General features: G+C 44.0%; 1 protein-coding gene across 3 annotated transcripts in view; it reads left to right on the top strand.

The window, feature by feature from the left end:
* The window catches only part of AEBP1 (AE binding protein 1), a 319,836-nt gene that overhangs the window by 212,717 nt on the left and 83,642 nt on the right, over window positions 1–23,477 (top strand). For all 3 annotated transcript variants that reach the window (XM_085636122.1, XM_085636121.1, XM_085636123.1), the window contains 2 exons: window positions 9,794–9,862; window positions 12,913–13,022. In XM_085636122.1, the coding sequence (XP_085492248.1) occupies window positions 9,794–9,862; window positions 12,913–13,022 (179 nt within the window). The remainder of the gene's footprint in view (window positions 1–9,793; window positions 9,863–12,912; window positions 13,023–23,477) is intronic.

Here is a 23,477-nt window from a genome sequence, read left to right as displayed (position 1 = left end):
CATGCTCCTCCACTCAGCACATAGCATGATTGAGCCTGTAGGACAGACTTCATTTACACAGCTAAAAAGGCCTGTCCACTTCTACTGATCTCTAGACAGCATGCTGCCACCCCCACGCTTATGCTACTTAACTCCTGGCAAAAGCAGGGGCCTTTCACCATTATGAGGATATCACTTGGGCATCCATAGTCCAAAAAGAATGTAATCTGTGAGATAGGCCTATGTCATGGCGCACACGCATGATCTGTGTTCACCGATGACAACAAAAATCAGCCCGAGGGATCCAGACATCAAGGCATCTGGGACACTCAGGGCAGGGGTGCATGTCCATCGCCATGCAAGGGACTTCTCCGTCGTAACAAGAGTGCACCCCATTCACCCCAAAATATTCTATTTTTCTGATGCTTTAGAAAGTGAGTTTATTTCAGTTCCTATTCTTTAGCAGACAAAGCTCAACTTTCTCCATCAATATCTAACCCAACAAGAAACACACAGAATTGAGCATTCTGATATCCTGCACCATGAGCCTGGGACCTGGCCGAAGTCCCCTGCCAGAATCCTCACACCCTGAAGACTATTTATAAAGACTTCAAAGCATATTGCAAATGCCCTTTTCATATGCTTCATGCTCTTTATCAGTCTCTATTGTATCCTCCTCGATAAGGAATCTGTAGTAATCTAATTAAAACAGAGTGATGAGAGGCAATACAAAAAGTACAAAATTGTGTCGGCAGACAAAAATAATTCTTTCTCAGATTCTCTTGGTTGTGTGTTGCAATTCTTTTATTTCTTGTATTCTTTGCACAAATGTGTACAGCCAACGTGTTTCACCCCAAACAGGGCTTCTTCAGGGCAAAAGATAACAGTAGGCGCAATTCAGATTTTCACACTGCAGAAAGCCAATGGCGAGTTGTGTTCAATAATTTCCCTTTTCTCAACCAAGTACATGCCACTTCCAATTTATTAGTACAAAAGGGGGTGGTGATGGACGGAGCATCAGAACCAATCAAACACTCACACCCAGTCAACAGATCTGGGTTTGATCCATCACCGTTCTTTAGCCCACTCTGCCACCCCAGTTCAGACATGGCCATATGCAAATCAGTCTGACCCTGTGCCTCATGGGAACAGTCCAACCCGAACTGCCAAGCCATGTCTTCCCTGGACCGGAAACAAGCTTCCTAGGACCGGTTTCTGGCATTTCAGCCGTCTTCAGCCAGGCTTGCTTGAATCCAGTGGCAAAGTGAGCAAGGGACTCACGTCTGAGCATACCCTGCCAACTTATGGCGAACAAAGCAGTACAAAAGGGGGTGGTGATGGACGGAGCATCAGAACCAATCAAACACTCACACCCAGTCAACAGATCTGGGTTTGATCCATCACCGTTCTTTAGCCCACTCTGCCACCCCAGTTCAGACATGGCCATATGCAAATCAGTCTGACCCTGTGCCTCATGGGAACAGTCCAACCCGAACTGCCAAGCCATGTCTTCCCTGGACCGGAAACAAGCTTCCTAGGACCGGTTTCTGGCATTTCAGCCGTCTTCAGCCAGGCTTGCTTGAATCCAGTGGCAAAGTGAGCAAGGGACTCACGTCTGAGCATACCCTGCCAACTTATGGCGAACAAAGCAGTACAAAAGGGGGTGGTGATGGACGGAGCATCAGAACCAATCAAACACTCACACCCAGTCAACAGATCTGGGTTTGATCCATCACCGTTCTTTAGCCCACTCTGCCACCCCAGTTCAGACATGGCCATATGCAAATCAGTCTGACCCTGTGCCTCATGGGAACAGTCCAACCCGAACTGCCAAGCCATGTCTTCCCTGGACCGGAAACAAGCTTCCTAGGACCGGTTTCTGGCATTTCAGCCGTCTTCAGCCAGGCTTGCTTGAATCCAGTGGCAAAGTGAGCAAGGGACTCACGTCTGAGCATACCCTGCCAACTTATGGCGAACAAAGCAGTACAAAAGGGGGTGGTGATGGACGGAGCATCAGAACCAATCAAACACTCACACCCAGTCAACAGATCTGGGTTTGATCCATCACCGTTCTTTAGCCCACTCTGCCACCCCAGTTCAGACATGGCCATATGCAAATCAGTCTGACCCTGTGCCTCATGGGAACAGTCCAACCCGAACTGCCAAGCCATGTCTTCCCTGGACCGGAAACAAGCTTCCTAGGACCGGTTTCTGGCATTTCAGCCGTCTTCAGCCAGGCTTGCTTGAATCCAGTGGCAAAGTGAGCAAGGGACTCACGTCTGAGCATACCCTGCCAACTTATGGCGAACAAAGCAGTACAAAAGGGGGTGGTGATGGACGGAGCATCAGAACCAATCAAACACTCACACCCAGTCAACAGATCTGGGTTTGATCCATCACCGTTCTTTAGCCCACTCTGCCACCCCAGTTCAGACATGGCCATATGCAAATCAGTCTGACCCTGTGCCTCATGGGAACAGTCCAACCCGAACTGCCAAGCCATGTCTTCCCTGGACCGGAAACAAGCTTCCTAGGACCGGTTTCTGGCATTTCAGCCGTCTTCAGCCAGGCTTGCTTGAATCCAGTGGCAAAGTGAGCAAGGGACTCACGTCTGAGCATACCCTGCCAACTTATGGCGAACAAAGCAGTACAAAAGGGGGTGGTGATGGACGGAGCATCAGAACCAATCAAACACTCACACCCAGTCAACAGATCTGGGTTTGATCCATCACCGTTCTTTAGCCCACTCTGCCACCCCAGTTCAGACATGGCCATATGCAAATCAGTCTGACCCTGTGCCTCATGGGAACAGTCCAACCCGAACTGCCAAGCCATGTCTTCCCTGGACCGGAAACAAGCTTCCTAGGACCGGTTTCTGGCATTTCAGCCGTCTTCAGCCAGGCTTGCTTGAATCCAGTGGCAAAGTGAGCAAGGGACTCACGTCTGAGCATACCCTGCCAACTTATGGCGAACAAAGCAGTACAAAAGGGGGTGGTGATGGACGGAGCATCAGAACCAATCAAACACTCACACCCAGTCAACAGATCTGGGTTTGATCCATCACCGTTCTTTAGCCCACTCTGCCACCCCAGTTCAGACATGGCCATATGCAAATCAGTCTGACCCTGTGCCTCATGGGAACAGTCCAACCCGAACTGCCAAGCCATGTCTTCCCTGGACCGGAAACAAGCTTCCTAGGACCGGTTTCTGGCATTTCAGCCGTCTTCAGCCAGGCTTGCTTGAATCCAGTGGCAAAGTGAGCAAGGGACTCACGTCTGAGCATACCCTGCCAACTTATGGCGAACAAAGCAGTACAAAAGGGGGTGGTGATGGACGGAGCATCAGAACCAATCAAACACTCACACCCAGTCAACAGATCTGGGTTTGATCCATCACCGTTCTTTAGCCCACTCTGCCACCCCAGTTCAGACATGGCCATATGCAAATCAGTCTGACCCTGTGCCTCATGGGAACAGTCCAACCCGAACTGCCAAGCCATGTCTTCCCTGGACCGGAAACAAGCTTCCTAGGACCGGTTTCTGGCATTTCAGCCGTCTTCAGCCAGGCTTGCTTGAATCCAGTGGCAAAGTGAGCAAGGGACTCACGTCTGAGCATACCCTGCCAACTTATGGCGAACAAAGCAGTACAAAAGGGGGTGGTGATGGACGGAGCATCAGAACCAATCAAACACTCACACCCAGTCAACAGATCTGGGTTTGATCCATCACCGTTCTTTAGCCCACTCTGCCACCCCAGTTCAGACATGGCCATATGCAAATCAGTCTGACCCTGTGCCTCATGGGAACAGTCCAACCCGAACTGCCAAGCCATGTCTTCCCTGGACCGGAAACAAGCTTCCTAGGACCGGTTTCTGGCATTTCAGCCGTCTTCAGCCAGGCTTGCTTGAATCCAGTGGCAAAGTGAGCAAGGGACTCACGTCTGAGCATACCCTGCCAACTTATGGCGAACAAAGCAGTACAAAAGGGGGTGGTGATGGACGGAGCATCAGAACCAATCAAACACTCACACCCAGTCAACAGATCTGGGTTTGATCCATCACCGTTCTTTAGCCCACTCTGCCACCCCAGTTCAGACATGGCCATATGCAAATCAGTCTGACCCTGTGCCTCATGGGAACAGTCCAACCCGAACTGCCAAGCCATGTCTTCCCTGGACCGGAAACAAGCTTCCTAGGACCGGTTTCTGGCATTTCAGCCGTCTTCAGCCAGGCTTGCTTGAATCCAGTGGCAAAGTGAGCAAGGGACTCACGTCTGAGCATACCCTGCCAACTTATGGCGAACAAAGCAGTACAAAAGGGGGTGGTGATGGACGGAGCATCAGAACCAATCAAACACTCACACCCAGTCAACAGATCTGGGTTTGATCCATCACCGTTCTTTAGCCCACTCTGCCACCCCAGTTCAGACATGGCCATATGCAAATCAGTCTGACCCTGTGCCTCATGGGAACAGTCCAACCCGAACTGCCAAGCCATGTCTTCCCTGGACCGGAAACAAGCTTCCTAGGACCGGTTTCTGGCATTTCAGCCGTCTTCAGCCAGGCTTGCTTGAATCCAGTGGCAAAGTGAGCAAGGGACTCACGTCTGAGCATACCCTGCCAACTTATGGCGAACAAAGCAGTACAAAAGGGGGTGGTGATGGACGGAGCATCAGAACCAATCAAACACTCACACCCAGTCAACAGATCTGGGTTTGATCCATCACCGTTCTTTAGCCCACTCTGCCACCCCAGTTCAGACATGGCCATATGCAAATCAGTCTGACCCTGTGCCTCATGGGAACAGTCCAACCCGAACTGCCAAGCCATGTCTTCCCTGGACCGGAAACAAGCTTCCTAGGACCGGTTTCTGGCATTTCAGCCGTCTTCAGCCAGGCTTGCTTGAATCCAGTGGCAAAGTGAGCAAGGGACTCACGTCTGAGCATACCCTGCCAACTTATGGCGAACAAAGCAGTACAAAAGGGGGTGGTGATGGACGGAGCATCAGAACCAATCAAACACTCACACCCAGTCAACAGATCTGGGTTTGATCCATCACCGTTCTTTAGCCCACTCTGCCACCCCAGTTCAGACATGGCCATATGCATCCAAAAGAGAATGCTAGGCAGAATTCCGATTTTCACAGATCAAGAAGCCATTGGTGAGTTGTTTCAATTGTGTCCCTTTTCCAACAAACGTGTGTTACTTCCAGTTATTTCAGCAATGACCCTATCAAACAAGTACGTGCCACTTCCAGTTCAATGGCATCCTTAACATTAATGCCATGGGTCAACCGCAGCTATGTAGATGCGATTGCATCATGCAAGTTCAAATGGGCAAGTCCATCCAAGTCCAAAACGTATCCTGTGTACGAAAAGACTCTGCTGCCTCTTTTCGTACACGGGATACATATCCCGTGTATGAAAAGAGGCCCCTTCATGCCCATAAATAATCTGAAATGGTGATTTGAAACAATCAGAGGCACAACGCAGCACACATGGAAACAGCAAAAACTAGGAGAAATTAAACATTTCTCCTTGCTGTGTCAAGATAATTCCAGATTTTCCCTGGTCTTAATATTGGCGCAGCCCCATATTTATGCCACCCTTGTAAATATGGGACAGCGTCAAAATCAATGGGTGTTGTGGTGGAACACCCACAGCAACACCCATTGCCCTCCCCTTTCATGCTAAGTATAGCGTGAAAGGGTGCCTTATTTACAAGTAGGGCTCCCGGTTTTCCGTTTAAACGGATTTTTACACATAAATACAGACGGAAAACATTTATTTCTTTGTCTGTATCTATAAATAGAAACGGAAAAATACTTACCAACCAGCTTTATGGTGTCTATGTGCTACTGTGGAAAATCAGTGTCTGAGGCGCAAAGGGGCCAAGGAAAGAAATCTGAAACTGCTACTGCGATGTCCTGAAGATTATTCTCCCCTCTAAATCACCCTCCCTGGAGAGCAATGCTCGCTCCCAGCCAAGCACAGAGCCGTCTAATGGAAATTTAGGCATGCAAATGAGTGAGTAGATATCTCCACATCTGAAACCTAACACTAGCGACTGTCACCAAGTGCCGTCTCGAGCACTGCTTGAATGCTAGCCCTCGCAATTGTTCGTCGAAGCCCAGGCCGTAGTTCTTTCTTATCAAATAATGGACAATCTTAAGTCACTGTACTTTACAGACCTTGCAGGTAGTCTGACTTGCTGCTAACTGTAGCATTTCTAGTACACAGGTATAACCACACGAATACTGAAGGGGTGAGGAGGGCACAAGCACACAGGGGGTGACTTGTGGAGTAGCTCTCAGCATGTAAAATTGTCTGTAAAAATGAAAATTACTTTGTGTTAACAAACTGTTGCTCATGTTAAGCACTTCAGTACCTTTGGTGCAAAGTCACACTATAAAAAAAAACGGCAAAAAGTGTGCATTGTCTATTTAAATAAATGTGAAAAATACTAGCTTCAGCATCTTCTTTTGCTTGCCACAAAAATAAATGCGGATAAATACAGATAAAATGATGAAAAAATAAATATGGATAAATACAGACGGAAATGTGAAAAAAATAAATACCATAAAACCGGGAGCCCTATTTACAAGGCAGGGTTAAGCTAAGTTAAGTAGCTTAACAATGCATTGTAAATAAGGCGGAGACCGTATCGCCACCACAACGTCTTTAAAAGTGATGTTATGGTGGTGATAGGGACTTGTAAATATGCCCCGAAGTGTCTATTTCACACACTCCAGTATCTCTAAGTGCTTCCTTGTTTATTTTCCTTCTGGATCAATGTGTTGAGCATTTGCTCAAAATCTGGTGACTGTGGAAGAATCTCATGTAGAGAATGAGGAAAGTAATGGGGAGAAATTATTTTTTGATCTCTTTTGGTATTAGTAGTGTAGGGTGAGTCAATACATGCTGTATCGGAACTGAAGGGAAAGAGTGCTTCACACAGTGCGATCTTCTGTAAAACATATTCACAAAGTCTACACAGGGCTAACACGTGGTCTCACATCAATTATAGAGAGATGATCCCCACAGACGTCTTGGGATTCATATGAGGTGGTCATTACTTTGCCAAACTTTGCAAGCCAATCAATTCCCTGTTTTTTTTTTACCCCTCTGACTTTGTATTGTGTCTTTAATTATGAAGCATTTCAAATACAAATATTGTACACCGAATCTCAGGGCGTAGGTAACAACATATGTTTCATAAGAGCAAAGTGACAGTTTAAAACATGAATGATTGAGTGAACGTAGATGGGTGGAACGGTACCTCAAGGGTCCCAACATTAAATAGGCACCTGTTCACCCAACTTTGAAAGAATGGAGCCGAAAGCAACCTCAGAAGTTTGTGTTGCAGATAAATTGGCATTCGTGTAGAAACGTGTTGTGTGAGATTTCTCTTGTAGGCAATGTTTGGAATCTGAAGTCAGGGTAGAAGCATTTAGATGTTGGGATACCGAGAATGTGAATTATGTGAATTTTGGGGGGGACATCCGATGGAGGGTTTTACCTCAGAGCTGGTCACTGGCCGATAAATGACAGATATAGGTAGGAAGGTTCACATTTGTGGAGGGATAGAACAACCATGTCAAAAGCTGCCATCACAGGAGGGTAACCTTGGAGTGCAGTAGGTGGAACAGGAGCAGAAGGTTGACCGGAGAAATAAGTTGAAGACTTTCTCAAGGGTCTGGAAAGAGTGGCAGCGTGGACATAGATGGAGGTTTTCGCGTTACCTATTGGTGCCACTAGTGAATTTGTATATTAGCTCACTGGAATGTGAGGTAGTGTTGAAGTAAGTTAATGTTTAGTGGTAGGTATCTGGCAGAGGCCAGACGCCTTTCAAAGAGGTTACCAAGATTCAGGGCACGGTGATGGGCAGAATTGTGTGGGAAGTAAGCAAGAATGGAATTTATTGGTGATAGTCCTGAGTGCTGGTGGCAAGGGTTGTTGATCTCAGTCTTGGTCAGGATAGTCAAATAACAGTAGGTGGATTGTCTGTGATGATACAACATTGTAAACTATTTTAATGGTAGCAAGTTGTAGTCAACTGCAAGGCCGAGAACTCCCCCAGGCACCTTCAATAAAAACTCAACATGCCACAACTTCAGCACCACTCACATTCGATTTGGGCTAAAATGATTTCATTGTTGCTTCCAATGACTCTTTGCCGTCATATGTCCTTTACTCAGATGAAAGAGCTGGTAACACACTGAACACAAACTATTAAAAAAATCTAAAAGAGGGTAATAGTGTCCTTAAATTAAAGCAAAGAGAAATCTTCTGGACCACTAGATTACTAACACAGGTCTGAACATTGTCAGTAAGTACCTGGATTTAACATATTTATATGAAACGTTTTGAAAAATGTAGTCTTATGTTTATAGGCAGAAGGATCATCGGTCTGTTTGAATATGTATAGGTATGTTAACTAAGCAATAAGGTAAGGTGGGTATAGATAGAGTTCCTTCTAATCACAGGATTTGAAATAAATGGTTAAAATAAAGTATATCAGGATTTTGGAGACATGTACATTGGTTGGCAATAACAGCAAGTTAGGTGATGTAGATACCAATTTTCAAAGCACACAAGTGTTGCTTTACTAACTAATAAGGATATTGTTTTTTATTGAGTTAGAATTCCATGATCCGTGCATATGAAGAAAGGTAGAACTCAAAATATCTCCACATTACACAACTCTGGATATAAAAATGTAACATGAGATTACAAAGAAAGAATTACATTTATTCAAGAAAGATGCTGAGAGGTGGTGATGTAGTGACAAATCACAATTTACGGTATTCTCCCCATCTGCAGAATGGACGAAGTGCAGCTCATTGTTTAACAGAATCAATCGTTAAATGCGAGGCTCTTTCCAACGTTTGTTACTGAAACTTAGTTGGACCCAAATTAGATAACAGGACTGAGTGTCTACTTCATGCATGGCAAAATATTAACCGAGCATGTCCTGAATGCGGTTTGTTCCCATAAACCCACATTTGTGGAAACTATCTCTATTTGGGGATACTAACGATAGCTCAAGGCACAGTTTTGTATAAAGCAAATTGTAGGTTTTGGGAGTATGACGTCATTAGATGTCACTGGTGTTTCATTTAGCACACATAGAAAAGTATAATATATGGGACCCGGTCATGCCCAGAGAGCGCGACCCAAGTTGTGATGGAGAGACGAATGCCGTACCATCTTTCTAGAAAGAGCAGGTTTGATCTAGGTAGAGCTCGATTTACAAAAAATAAAAAAGTGCATGAGACCATAGCTTTCGAATTGCTGTGGTTTTTGTACACCAAAGGTGCCTAGTCTTGATTCCTCCTCCTCCTATCCTCCACAACTCTACCTTCTTTTGTTCTTGTCTCTTTATCTCTCTCTTGCAAGCTCTTTTTCATCGATGCTTTTTATGTCTTTCTCTTTTGAATGTATTGCTGCCCCTCCAGCATGGATCATGGGCTGTGCCTGCCAATCGTATGCCTTTGTGACTGGTCCATCCAGCATATTGATGATACACATGTTGAAGCCAAGAACAACACTAGACAGAACATCAGCTGTCTGGTTTTAGTAGCTCTAACTTCCTGACGCAAGGAGAATACATTGAAAGTTCACTAGTTGAACGTGTCGAAAGTGCTTGTATGTCATTCTGGTTGCCTTTCTCAAATATGAAAAGAACTGGTTAACAGCCAAGAAAATAAATCATGGTTGGCACACACACTCGATCACTGTTGGGCTGAACCGAATTGAAAGTCTGTAGGGGTGGATGTCCCCCAATTAACATTTTCCTTCTTCTGCGATTGATACAGAGAAACCCAAGAAGGTTGAAGAAAACTGGGAAACAGATAGTGAAGAATGGAAACCTGTGGAACGAAAAAGTAAGTGGGAATACACAGAACAGCACCTTGTCTGAGAGGAATTTAATGAAAGAGTCTGCCCCCTCAAGGACCTTTTTGGCTATTTGACCTCTTGGGTACCCAAGTCGTGCTAACTTGTATTTGTTTCAAAAAAATGAAGTGCAGGGCCCAAAGATTTTCTTATGAGTCTACCATTGCTGAACACCAGGTTTGCCAAATGCTAAGGCTGCCTAGTTTTGAATTCCCCTCTTGCCTCCTTCATTAGCCGACAATGCACCATGACGAAGTCCCCACCTCAGACTACTATTTTCTGCCATTGGGTTTGGATGTTTCAGCTGAAGCCCTGGGACTGTTCTCCGTTCCTTTTGTCTCCAGTTATCAGGTGTCCTGGTCTATCGTGAGAAGAATCAGCTGCTACAAAACCGGGTACCATATCTCTTCCTTGCTAGGACTCAGGTCGAATTGAGAATTACTTTTGGGGGAGGAGGGTATGGAGAAAATCCTCTTTCAGTTTTGCTCAAGGTGCAATACTAAATACCCACTGTAGGGGCGCCACTGCGTCTGTAACCTCTGCCTGTCTCCGGAGCATGAGCAGTTACGCTTCTTGCAAGGTATTTAAAAAGATGCTAAGATACTGCAGGGAGTGCTGCTCAGCAAGCAGCGTTGAGAACCCTCTGACATACCTACCATCTTCAACCCCAAAAACCCTTCCTAGAGCAGACATCTGTAAAGCTACTAGATGGCCAACACCACACAGGTTCACTAAGCACTACTGGTGTGGATATTCAGGCCTGTCAAGAGACTTTGGTTTGCCAAACCATATTAAAAACCATGCTGCACACATCTGCTTCATCCTCTTGCTAGCCACTGCTTATGGGAGAGATTGCTTTGCAGTCTGTGTACTGCAAGCGTTTGTACATAAAGAGGTTTATATGTGCCCTGCCACCTCCCAAGAAGTGAGCTATGATTCACGATGTTTTAAGTTTTTCCTCTTAGTCACAACGCACAGTATACGTATTCTGTTTAACTTCACTGACAATACTCACCCTCTGGACGGCAAACAATCTGAGGCAGGTGTCTTTGTCCTAGTACATCGTGTGCTAGGGGAAGAGTACAAAACATCTCAAGCCCAAAGACTTCATCAAAGAAAAACAACCTGTAAATGGTAGCGCCCAACACTAGATGACAGTGGAGTATGTAGCACTACAAGCTACCAACTGATGGGTACAGGGTAAGCAGCATTCGGGTACAGGGTAAGCAGCATTCTGCTTTTAGGTTTTGGTTGCACCTTTTACACATTTAAATGTAGTTATCAAAATGTTATTTACTTAATTGTGTGGTTCTATAAACCAATTTAAATTCCTCATTTAATTGATAATGTGTCTATAAACTGCTATACTAATTTTAAAATTGCTTACTTTCGTTGATGAGTAATATTAATAAAGATATATAGGTGTTTTGTAATTTAATTTTCAGAGCAGCTGGATAAAGTATCATTACAGATAGTGACATTTTGAATTCTTGGCGCAAGCATAGAAACATTCTGTAAATCATGGTTGCGACGTCAAATCTATTAATTCTAAACTGAGTCTTCATCAGGGCTGGGTGAGATGATATTTGCAGTAGCGACGCAGTTCATCTCTAGATGGCCTATATCATCAGTCCACAACGCGTCCAGGTAGAAAGTAACAGCCAATGTTGGATACACTTGATTAAGTTGCTAAAATCTGTTGAGAAGTAGTCTTCATTTATTGCACTGAAGCACGTATGACCTCAATTTAGTGGTAAAGAAGGGGCGAAACACCAACTTCTACTGATTTGGAATGCTCTTCGTTGCCATATAATGTTCTGAAACATGTATGTTAATTGCCTGCTTTGTTGCACACAATTTGTCAGTAGGCCAACTAAAACAGTGCACATTAGAAACATGCTTCATAGCACTCACTGTTCGCACATGCACTATTTCACATGAGCACTACATCATCTTTGCCTCATTATTGTGTAGATGCGGTTTATATTGCATAATGAAAAATAATATCATAGAGGAAAAAGGTTGTGGTCATGTCTAAATGCTTCTGTAACCACACATGCTGTGATTGATTTTCTATTCACTCTGTGCGAAGAAATTCAAAATCTTGCTCAGAAACCTATAATCATTTCAAGTAATAAGACATGGGGGTTCCGATGCACAAAGGTACTTTGCATTTACAGTACCAGCGCAGTTGACTTTGCAATGCACCAATGTTTACTTACCACAGAATTATGCTGTTTACAATCACACTACACACATTGTGAGTTGAAGAGGGCGGCAGAGAGTGGTGCTCCACCTTGTGACTCTCAAAATAATTCACAAATGCTTTTTTACAGCTCTTGGGGGGGACAAGCTGTAACCGTTTGCAAAGTGTGAGCTGTCGATTCTGACAGCTTGCACTCTGTGTGTGCAAGCTTTGGTCATGTGAAGGAGCAGACAGCAGTTCCATGGACTGCGGCATAAAGAACGTGATGTCCCATTCACGGTGTGTCACTTTGTGTAGCATAGCAGTCCTTGTCCTCTTAAGGGACAAGGGTGCAAAGCAAACACATTGGAAGTTCAAATACTGATGCAGAGGTTTGCTGTTCCATACAAGTCAACAAACCAGGATTTGGTATTGTGAGCAATGATGCACAAAGCTGGTGTGTTATTTTGAGGCAGAGGATATACACCTTGTCGTGCACACTCCCCTTGTGCAGTTAAGGATTCTTTATCCTTCGGTGAGCTGATGGATATGCCGCTGGCAGCACAAGTCAAAGCACTGTGCTTCGAGCAGCTTCTTCCAGAGTCATGCCCTTGATAACTTGAACATTTGTAGGGGCGGATGATAGTGTGTGGGATCTATTTCAGATGCTTCAATCAATCAATCAGGATTCTTATAAAGCGCGACTACTCTCCCATGAGGGTCTCAAGGCGCTGAGTAGGGTGGGGGAGGATCTGCAGTTGTGGATTATCTTTTCCTGTTTTTATAGGAATTTTTCCGTCTTGTTTTTCAGCCTACATAATTTGCCTGCCTAACTTGTCAATCCTTTATTTTCAGAGTGCCCACCTATTGGCCTAGAGTCACGCCGTATTGAGGACGACCAGCTCCTTGCCTCTTCTATGCTCCGACATGGACTGAATGCTCAACGTGGACGTCTTAACATTCAGGTTAGACAAGCTTCTCTGCCAACTTCATCATCTCCGGTGGTCATATAGCCTTCACTTAGGTCTTAACTTCTAACTTTAACACTCCAGTACCTTCACCCAGTCCCCATGTTCATTCCCTTCTTAGCCCTTCCACCCTGAACTACCCCTAGCGGTTTGCATGTATCCACCTACTGCCATTTCCTACTCAGCGGTGTCACTCAAATTCTACTCAACTTAATTTACTGGCATTTCTTTATCAACTTTATCTCATCTATTTGCACTGCCTCTATCCGTACATTTCCCTTCTGAACCCATCATTCTCTTTTTTAATTTTTTAAAATATTTTTTATTGTGCAGAGCAACAGAGACAATAATAAAGTAATCACCTTTGATCAAAACATACTAGTCGCGATAAAACCATACCTGGCAAGCTCATAGAATACTTGATAACAATACATAGATAGACATAGGCCAATAGTTCAATTGATGTAATACAGCCGCTAAAAGATCTATACACAAGATTAAAAACAGATTCCTACCATAAGCTGGCCAGCAGTACTCCCCTCATTGCATTTAAATTGTTATCCCCCCATCTTGCAAATAACCATCTAAAATAAAATCTCCTGGCTTTCTAAAGTGCTAAAGTGCAACAATAGACCTGGCAACGTCTTCGTTTTCAAGCGCAACTAAGTATTTCCAAGTGGCAGTAAACTTTTTAGTTGCCCCCACACGCTTTGCATAAGCTTCTAGTACGCTTCATCTTGTTTAACCATTTCTCATATGAAGGCGCTTCTGCCGATCTCCAATTTTGAAGAATTAAGGAGCGGGCAACAAGAGTTAAAATAGCTAAACATGTCCCCTCTGATTTTGACAAATTTGCCCCCCGGCTCATTATACTAAAGAGGGCAGCCGCCGCTGTTGGATCTAACTATTTCTGGAGTGCCTGACTTATGGCCGCAAAGATCCTGCCCCAAAACACCCCTAGCTTTGAACAGGTGAAGAATATATGCATCCATCCCCCTTCCCCTTCAGCCTGGCAGCGAAAACATCTATTCTCCACCTCAGGATAAATCTTGTTCAGCGCATTAGGGGTAAAATAAGCCATCCAACGGAACAAGAACGCCATTCTTTTAAAAGCCCTAATACCTACCAGGGATGAGGCCTGCCACTCCTGACTAGAGAAAGAACATTGGGTCTCCAGGGTTACTCTCTCCAGAAACTTCTTAACCAACGGCGACTCGTTTTGGATACGCAGTAGCCAATACCAGTTGCCCATCCCTCTAACGTTTTCTCTAAATAACGCAGTCGCCAATTTGGTTGGAGCACGGCAGGACAAAAGATTATACTTGTTCACAAAATATACAATTTGTAAATATTAAAAAAAACGGGCTTATTGCGATCACCACATTTATCCTGTACTTCTTGCCAGGTAATCACTCTTTCCTGAATAAAAAAACGCCCCAATTCTTCTAAACCACAAGCCTTCCAAATATTAAGATGACTAGAATGAATATGAAGGCCCAAACTTTTACACTCACTTAATTTTAACACTTGAAACCCAGAGAAGCCACTTTGTGTTAAGAAAAACTGTAATCTACTAGAAAATTCCAGGAGAGTTTTATATCTGGTCTTTTTGGGGAGTTTTGAGGTTTTAAGAACTGTCGGGATCTGCGAGCCAGCTTCTTGTACTATTCCATCTAAAAAAGTTATCTAATAGCCCTGTAGAGGACAATAAACATGCTGTTAAATCCAAAATCGCCGACTCATAATATGTTCGAATATGTGGTAGTGCCAGCCCACCTAGATTCGTGTCGAGTTGTAGCACTGGGAGTCAAACTCTGGGAGCCTTCTTATTCCATACAAATGTCCTGAACATGGATTCGATCTCTTTAAAGTAGGTATTATTAATTTTAATTGGTATGTTAATAAACAAGAAAATTAGAAGAGGAAGTATAGACATCTTTATGAGTGCAACCCGGCCTATCAAGGTTAAAGGTTAACTTGACTAGTTTTCCAATAGTTTCTTGATTTTTCCACCTGTTGCCTCGTTGTTCAATTTAAATAGCTGCCTATATTGACTTGTAACAAAGATCCCAAGATACTGTATAGGAACTGATCTAAGGGCCTGTTGTTTCAAATTTGCCAGGAAAAAATCCATACCGGTGTTCAACGTTAAAATCTCAGCTTTATTTTGGTTAATTTTATAACCCCCGATTAGTTCAAATTGGCTTAATTCGGTTATGGCCCGATCCAGATTCTGCCTTTCAGGGCTAAGATATAAAATAACGTCATCTGCGAACAACTTTAATTTTGCCATGTCCTGAATTGGGGCATGGATATCTGTATTACCCCGAATTTTATTGGCCAAGGGTTCTATTAAAAATGTAAAAAATAAGGGCGATAGTGGGCACCCTTGTCTGGTCCCTCGATTTATGTCTACAGACCCTACTTGGCTTTTGTTAATCACCAGCTGAGCCTGAGCCCCCTGATAGATGTTCCTGAGCATAGTTATGACCTGAGACGGAACACGAAACCTACCCAGACCGTAGAATAGGGTGTCCCAATTAACCAGGTTGAACGCTTTTTCAGCGTCAACCATCATAATGCAAGCAGGCATCTTGTTGATACTAAAATAATCGAGCGCTTGAATCAAAAACCTGGTGTTGGAAGACATCGCCCTCCTGGTCACTATGAATCACTTACTGGGCTAGTGGGGTAAATCGCTGCGCCCATATCTTTATCAAAATCTTATAATCAGCATTTAAAAAGACTGATTGGTCTGTATGAATTAACATCTTTGGGGTTCTTACCCTTCTTCACAAAACTAACAATAATCGCCCTTTTGAACTCAGGCGGGACTGCACCTCCAGCTTTTACATAATTAAGAAGCTTCATCAAAAAGGGGAGCAACTGATTAGCGAATACTTTGTTAAATTCAATAGGCAGTCCATCTTCACCGCAAGCTTTCGCTCCAGCAATAGACTTTAGGACTGCCAAAATCTCTGCTGATGATATATCACGTTGCACCTGATCCACTAAACTATTGGATAGCCTCAGGAGTTCTATCCTGCAAAATATTCCAGTATCGCTTCCTGGCTAACCATATATTTAGTGGTATAAAGCTTCTGATAATGTTCCTCAAAGACACTGGTAATCCCTACCCTATTAGTCACTACTAATATGGTCTTGGGATCTATTACCTCTATAATTAGGGCAGCTTCTTGTCGTGTCTTGGTAGACCCCGCTAAAAGTTTACCAACCATCTGGTTTTCCTCATAAACACGTTGCTGATAGGTCCGTGAACTATTGATTTCCTCTACAATAAAAAAATCCCTTAGCACCTTCTTGGCTTTTTCCCACTGGCCCAGTAAGGCATTTTCGACAGTTTGCTGTAATTCCACTATTTTCATGCGTAGAATTTTCGCCTGTGCTGCTGAAACGCCAATCATTTGTCCGCAAACAGCCACCTTGAATCCACCCCATACTGAGAATGGTTCAGCCGACCCCTCGTTTCTTTTGAAAAAATCGAGTATCCACTCTCTAAATCCTTCTACCCATTGAAGATCCTGGAGAAAGAGGCGGTCCATCTGCCACCAGGATCTCTTCCTCCTCCCATCTTCAATTTCTAATTCAAATCGGACATAAGAGTAGTCCGAGAATGCATTCCCCACGATTTCTGCTTCTACGAGGTCCAGGGAACGAGATGTTAAAAAAAAATCTATTTATGAAGCTATCTGAAATTTGCGAGAGAAACAGGTGTACTCGCTAGTACCTCGATTAACTTTTCGCCATGAATCAATTAGCTGAAGATCTTGTGTTAAAGCCTCAAATACTTTTTTAGTCTTTGGCTTCAGCTGTTTCTTGTTTTTATTTAAGGTGTCTTCTCTCAAATCTTGGATATAGTTAAAATCCCCTCCCATGGCAATCTGACCGGGGACCCCACTAAGGAGTTCATGTAAAGTTAACAATACTGAGGGTTCGTCCATAACTGGACCATAATAGTTAATAAAATTCAATATACTCCCGTTTATCCTTACCATGACCCATATCCACCTTACCTGGGGATCTCTCTTGACTTGGACAAATTCCCAGGCCATGCTATCACAGAAATAAATGGCTACACCTCTCATAGCCACCCCGGCTGAAGCAAAAAAAGCTTTAGAAAACACCCCAGGGATAAAAAGCCTTGGTGAATTTGTTTTTAGATGGGTTTCTTGGATGACGAGGACATGAGGCATAAAAGTGGCGAGCCATCTCATAAGCCCCCGTATTTTTGTCTATTTAACATACCATTTACATTTACCGATATAATACAACACCTTCTAGCTGAATTCATGAACATTTTGAATCAGACTCCTATTCCAATCATCTAAGTCCTGTTTGCAACTGCTCTTTTTCCTGCTATACTCCCGAACCCCCCCACCCCGAACCCCGTGAATCCCCTCCCCCCAAGAAATATGGTAGACCCGCAATCCACATTTCTCCCCGCCTACTATAATATGGGGTGCCCTGGACCTGCACCCTGGGTGACCTAGCCCCCCACACAGCAGTGAAAACCCTAAAATCGAAAATCAACAATCAAAAATAGCCACAAATTCATTTTAAAGTAGAAATCTCTTTTAATAATTCCTGGGCTTCCTCTATGCGTGAGAACATATGGAATTTCCCTCTTACCAGCACCCTAAGCTCTGATTGCTGTGCAATAGAAGCTTGCACCCCTTGGACTTTAAAGCGATACAGAAGTTCCCCAAACTCTTTACGCCTGCGTGCAGCCACCACAGCAATATCTCCAAAAATCAGACACTTATTCCCCTCATTAATACAAAAACTGTCTCTGCTGAATTGCCTTAACCAGAATGTTCTCTTTCAGGCGGTAATCAGCAAAGTTAGTCAAAAAAGTACGAGGGAACTTGGAATTAGGTAGGGGGGTGACCAGGGACCCGATGTGCCCTGGTTAATGTTAAGTCTCCAGGAAATTCAGGAAGCACCTTTTGCTTAATAAATTATTCGACCCATTGGAGAGTATTAGCTCCCTCGCTCCCCTCAGGTACCCCAACAATCTGAAGATTTGAGCGTCGTGACTGGTTCTCCAATTCTTCAAGTTTGTTCTTGAGAACTATTTTATCCTCCGTTAACTTTCTGGAGCATGGAATTCATCTGGTCCTCTAGCTGAGCAATCCTTGATTTGGCTTCTTGAATTCTTACAGGGAAGCCAGCCACTGCCTCTTTGATTTTTCTGAGCCGAAGATGTAGGACAGCTATCTCATTCCCTTGAGATTTCTTTATATCTCTGATCTCGTCCAATATGAGATTAAGCATGGTCTTAATTTCAAGCTGTTGCGTATTGGCTCCTCTAGTTAGTGATTCAGGCTCTTCTTGTTAAGATTTATCAGTCAATACTATCCAAACTGGCTGTCAGGCCTAACAGTTCTGAGCCACCCAGTGGTTCTTTCTGGCACAATATGGCTTTCGACCGGTATTCAATGCTGGGTTTGCTAGAGTGTCTCATTGCACAGCTGTTTTGATCAGACAGCACATACCCTTTAATGCAACACAGATATGGTGTGGTGCAATCGCTTGGGGAGGTATATAGTTGAATCAGGCATGCTGATTTGTGGGCTCCTATCTATACTAAAGGTTTCTTCCCCACTTACAACTACCTTTCTAGAAATCAATTGCAATGTTTAGTGTCTCATGGCACAGCTGTTCTGATCAGACAGCACATACCCTTTCATGCAACACAGATATGGTGTGGCGCAATAGCTTGGGGAGGTATGTAGTTGAATCAGGCATGCTGATTTGTGGGCTCCTATCTATACTAAAGGTTTCTTCCCCACTTAAAACTACCTTCCTAGAAATCAATTGAAATATGTTGTCACAAATTCCGAATGGGGTATAGTTCGCAGGTGGGTATTTCAATGGGGTGGTCGACTTCTTCCTCAACAGAATGAGCCAAATGACACCTACTCCAGGCAAACATCACTGGCCAAGTAAATTGAGGTCTTCAGCATCATTACAGATGCCTGGCATTGGCTTCCTCATATGGAATAGCGTTTTACAATCTATTCTAGGGTCTATAGATCCTATTCCAATTGGATTACTCTGCTTTGGTTGTGTCATAACTTAGGAGCTAAAGGCCATGTTTCATTGATATTGAACAAACAGGGTAAGCCTGTAATCGAAGTCCACACAATAGCATAAACCCTTGCATCCAATTACGAGGCACTTTATACACAGCACTGGCGGCTGGCATGGATCAGGGGTAGTGGGGCGGGGCGGTGTTGGGGAAGGGGTAAAGAAAAAGAAAATTGCACTCACCTCCTTGCTGTGTCTCTCCTCATCGTCCCTCCGCTCCAGCCGGAATAGGAAGCAGCCAGGCTCCCCTAAGCCAATCACAATGATGAAGTGCAGCATTGTGATTGGTCTGAGCACCGTCGTTCGGCACTCAGACTGGGACTGGGAGTCTAGGCATGTTCTCCACCCAGGTTTTAATGCAGCTTGGGTGGAGAACATGCATAGTGCGCTTGAGTGTTTGGCCGGCCCAAGACGGCCAGCCATACATTCATGCGCCCTTACAGAGTGCCCACCACTTTTCCAGAGCAGCCCCACCCCGCCTGCAAAGCTGACGCAGCAGGAAAAAATAAAATGATAACATTGAGTTATTATCATTTTGTTTTTCCTTTATTTACACTGCTGAAAAGCAGTGTGGTGACGCTCCTCATCATTAACGGAGGAGGCACCACTGGACACAAGAGTCTCTCCTGTTCCTGAGCAGCTTGAAAACTTTATGCAGGACCTCCCTGTGAGTCATCTGTTGATTACAAAACATGACCTCTTTCAGTAGGACACCTGGTGGAGGACTGGGTGCAGCCCTACCCAATTTCTTTAAGCACTTATTCCAAAATATGCAACCCACTTAAAAACATTGTTGACAAAGCAATCACAGCAGGCAAGCTTCTGAAAAAATTGTGATCCATAACACTGGTAGTTCCTTGCAAAAATGTTGCTTATGCCACCAGATTTCCCTTTTGAATTTTGAGAGCAAAATCTTGGCTAAACCTCTAATGCCCCTTCTGGCTGACTTCAAGAAGGCCTTTGATTCAGTGGCATAGGATTAACTGTTTATCCTCCTAGAAACAAATGAATCTGGATCATTTCAGGTTGTAATGTGGCTACACACCCACTCGTCAGCGAGGGTCAGAGTGGGGAGGTGTCCCTTCCTTTTAAAAAGGGGAACCATACAGGGCTGCCTGCTGTCCCTCATGTGGTTTGCCATTGCAGTTGAACCTCAGGCGGAAATGATTGGGTTAGCCAGCAAACTCTTGGGTTTCAAATGAGCCCCCAATTTTGCTGATAGGGTATCCTTGTGTGTCAATGACATCTTAGTGTTTCTGCAAAAGCTTGAGTAATATGGCCCATAAGTTCTCCAGATCTTCTGTTAATTTGGCAAATTCAATGGCTAAAGATTAACAACGCAAAATCTAAAGTGTTTCGAATTGGCTCAAAACTATAAGTTGGATTTGGAAACTCTAAATTGGGAAAGAGAGGTTTAGGTATTTGGGAGTGTATATATCCATGGTTGAGAATTTAGTCTGGCCCTGAAACATCCACTTATAAATAGAAAGGTTACGGGGAGATATTGCCTCTGATCTTTTCTCCTTTATCTTTAATCAGCCATGCAACCATATTTAAAATGACAGCTTTACCACAATTATTATACCAGCTTCAGAACAAGCCTTATGCGATATAGCACTCGGGCTTCACGGGTATCGATTCCCTTCTACTTAGCTTTTATATGGAATCAAGGTACTCCTAAGAAAGTCCCCAAGAAGCCTTACCAGGCCGATAACGATAGAGGGTTTGGGACGGTGAATGTCACTTTATACTATAGAGCGGCACAACTAATTATAGTTATTGAATGGTATACAAGTCTCAAGAAGATTCCCCTTTGGCACCCAAATTCTGGACCATAGATGGTATTCAGTTCTTGCGCTTCAATATGGGGTCGACCTAGGTACTCCCTCCACCCTGCCACCACGGTAGTGTTCAAAATATGGGAATGTGACACTAAAAGTCCTGGCCTGGAAAAACAGACTAACCCAAGAAGCTCTGTTGCCGGTGGCAAATGGGCTAACTCAAGTTCCCCTTCAAAAGGTGGATTCATTTGGAATCTTCAGACTTGGAGTTGTGATGTCTGGGTCTGTAATATGTGTTTTCAGACATACAGCAAGATTGTAACTTCCATAAGAGACAGTTTTTCAGTTATCTCCATCTGTGACATGCCCTTACACCCCACACATTGTATCTTGCCGAAAAAGCAGACTATAACTGCAGAAAGTAAATTGTTGATTGGAGAGCTAAAAGAGTGCAAGATATATCAGGCACACCACTCCCTGATTTATTATTTGGAGAGAATGTGGCCTAATGGCTAGAGCGGTCGACCTTGAATCTGGTGGAATGGGTTCGAGTCTAAGCAATGTAAAGCGCTGTGATACCTTCGGGTCGAGTTTGCGCTATATAAAACTCCGAAAACAAAATCATCACCCCGGACTCCTTTGATAAATTTAATCAGAAATGAGAGGGAGATGTGGGAGAGTTGTCTAATAAAGAACGTCAAGAAGTAAGAATGGCCCCTTGAGGAAGTTATATCCTCACATTTGTACAACTGAAATGTCTTCACCACACCTTCTCTACAAGAGCCAAACTCTTAGGAGTTGTGCACAGGGACCTCCCTCCTGTGCTTCAGATGTGAAGCTAAAAAAGGAGGATTCTTACAGACTCCTTGATCATTTTCTAGAACCAAACCCTTTCAGGAGGGGGGATATATCACACTCTAGGGCCCTGATTCCAGGTTCATCTGAATCAAGTTGCAATTTATCGCACCTTATAAATAACAATACCACATTTAACAGATGCGATATATAACATCTATCATGAGAGTTCGGCAAATATTATGCAGACTTTGGTACTTACTGCACTAAAATCTGCATGGTTTGGTAAATACCATATACTTTTCTACTTTTCACCTGTTAAGTTCCAGCAGGTTTGACAGCCAAAATGTAACGGAGGGTGAGATATTTGACGCATCCAGTAATCAATGGCTGTGTTAAATAACACCCAACGTCTGACCCCTGCTCAAACAGGGGTTTATAGCATCGAAAAACAGGAGCAGACCCCTTTACCCAGTCGAGACCCGGGTAAAGAATGTAACCAAGAAACAATGTATCAACCGGTAATAACTTAATAGGGCAGATACAAGAAGAGTATAAATCACTCGGAGAGGGGACGAAAAGGAGACCGCAAGAGGTTTGTAGGTAGAAAGTAAATTCTTCTTTGTAAGTAGCTGTACTAGCACTATAATACAATGTATACAAAAGTAACCAAACACATGAGTCTGCACTGAATGTGCTTGTGACAGTGAACGGCGCAGTGACACAAGGGAGTGAAAAAACAGCTTGAGCAGCGCAAGGGAACAAAATAGGTAGTCAACGATACAATGAAGAATATATACAGGGTAAGTATTTTTGTTTAGGCTGTTAAGGTTGACCACAGTGACGCCAGAGGTTACGCTGAGTGGTCGACGGCTTTTCGACCTGTTCGAATCCAGGTCTTCAGTAGGACCAGGTTACTTAATTCAATATAGTGCTGTATAAAGTAAAAGAAATAAAGAGAATGAGGCCCAGAATAAAAAGGGGAAATAATTTAAAAGGACGGTAACAGAGGGAAAAGGAAAACTACCAACCGGATCGCAATTATGGAATGGTGGATCCAGATAGGATCTCTGAGGAAGGAAAAGTAAGTGCTGTAAATTGGCAACATGTAAAGGACCGAGGCGGTTGGAAATTGCCTGAATTGCTGAAGCAGTGGGGGCAACGTCGGGACCCAAGGGTCCATGTGGAGAGATTCGGTGTGGGAGCAGTATCTGAGTACCTAGGTTCTGTCCGATCGGACCTCAACTGGAAGAAAAAGGAGAAATGTGGGTTCGGAATTAGACGGAGTGATGGGAGAATCAGCGCAGTCCGCGAGGGCATGGAGAGGGAAGGACTGGAGAATACAAAGCCGGCGGTTGAGGAGGCAGTTCTCCTGATGGTCGGGAAGGAACCCAGCGGGGACATGCAGCAGAGAAATCAGCAGAAGCATGCGGCGTGGATGGGCAAATGAAGCGCCACATATGCCAGCCAGAATTGCTGTCATAATGCCGGCCGGCGTAGGACTGCTGGGAAATCCCTCTCTGACTGATTTATACTCTCCTTGTATATACTCTATTAAATGATTACCGATTGAGACATTGATTCTTGGTTACAAACAGGGGTTTAGGCATGGGTCGGAAAACATTGACCCACTCTTTTGTGAGGTGCTAGGTTGTGGTAGCAACTCACAAGCCTAATTCGGCTAAATACAATTTGCCATAAAAGCACAATAAATAGTAGGCCTGGGCAGTAAATTCCGTTCCGCTCGCGGAATTTGTGTAATTTG

This window comes from Triturus cristatus, chromosome 11 (genome assembly GCF_964204655.1).
Source record: "Triturus cristatus chromosome 11, aTriCri1.1, whole genome shotgun sequence".
In the NCBI taxonomy this organism is placed as follows: Eukaryota; Metazoa; Chordata; class Amphibia; order Caudata; family Salamandridae; genus Triturus; species Triturus cristatus.
The sequence above is the reverse complement of the archived record's forward strand: the minus strand, read 5'-3'. Positions and strand labels throughout refer to the sequence as shown.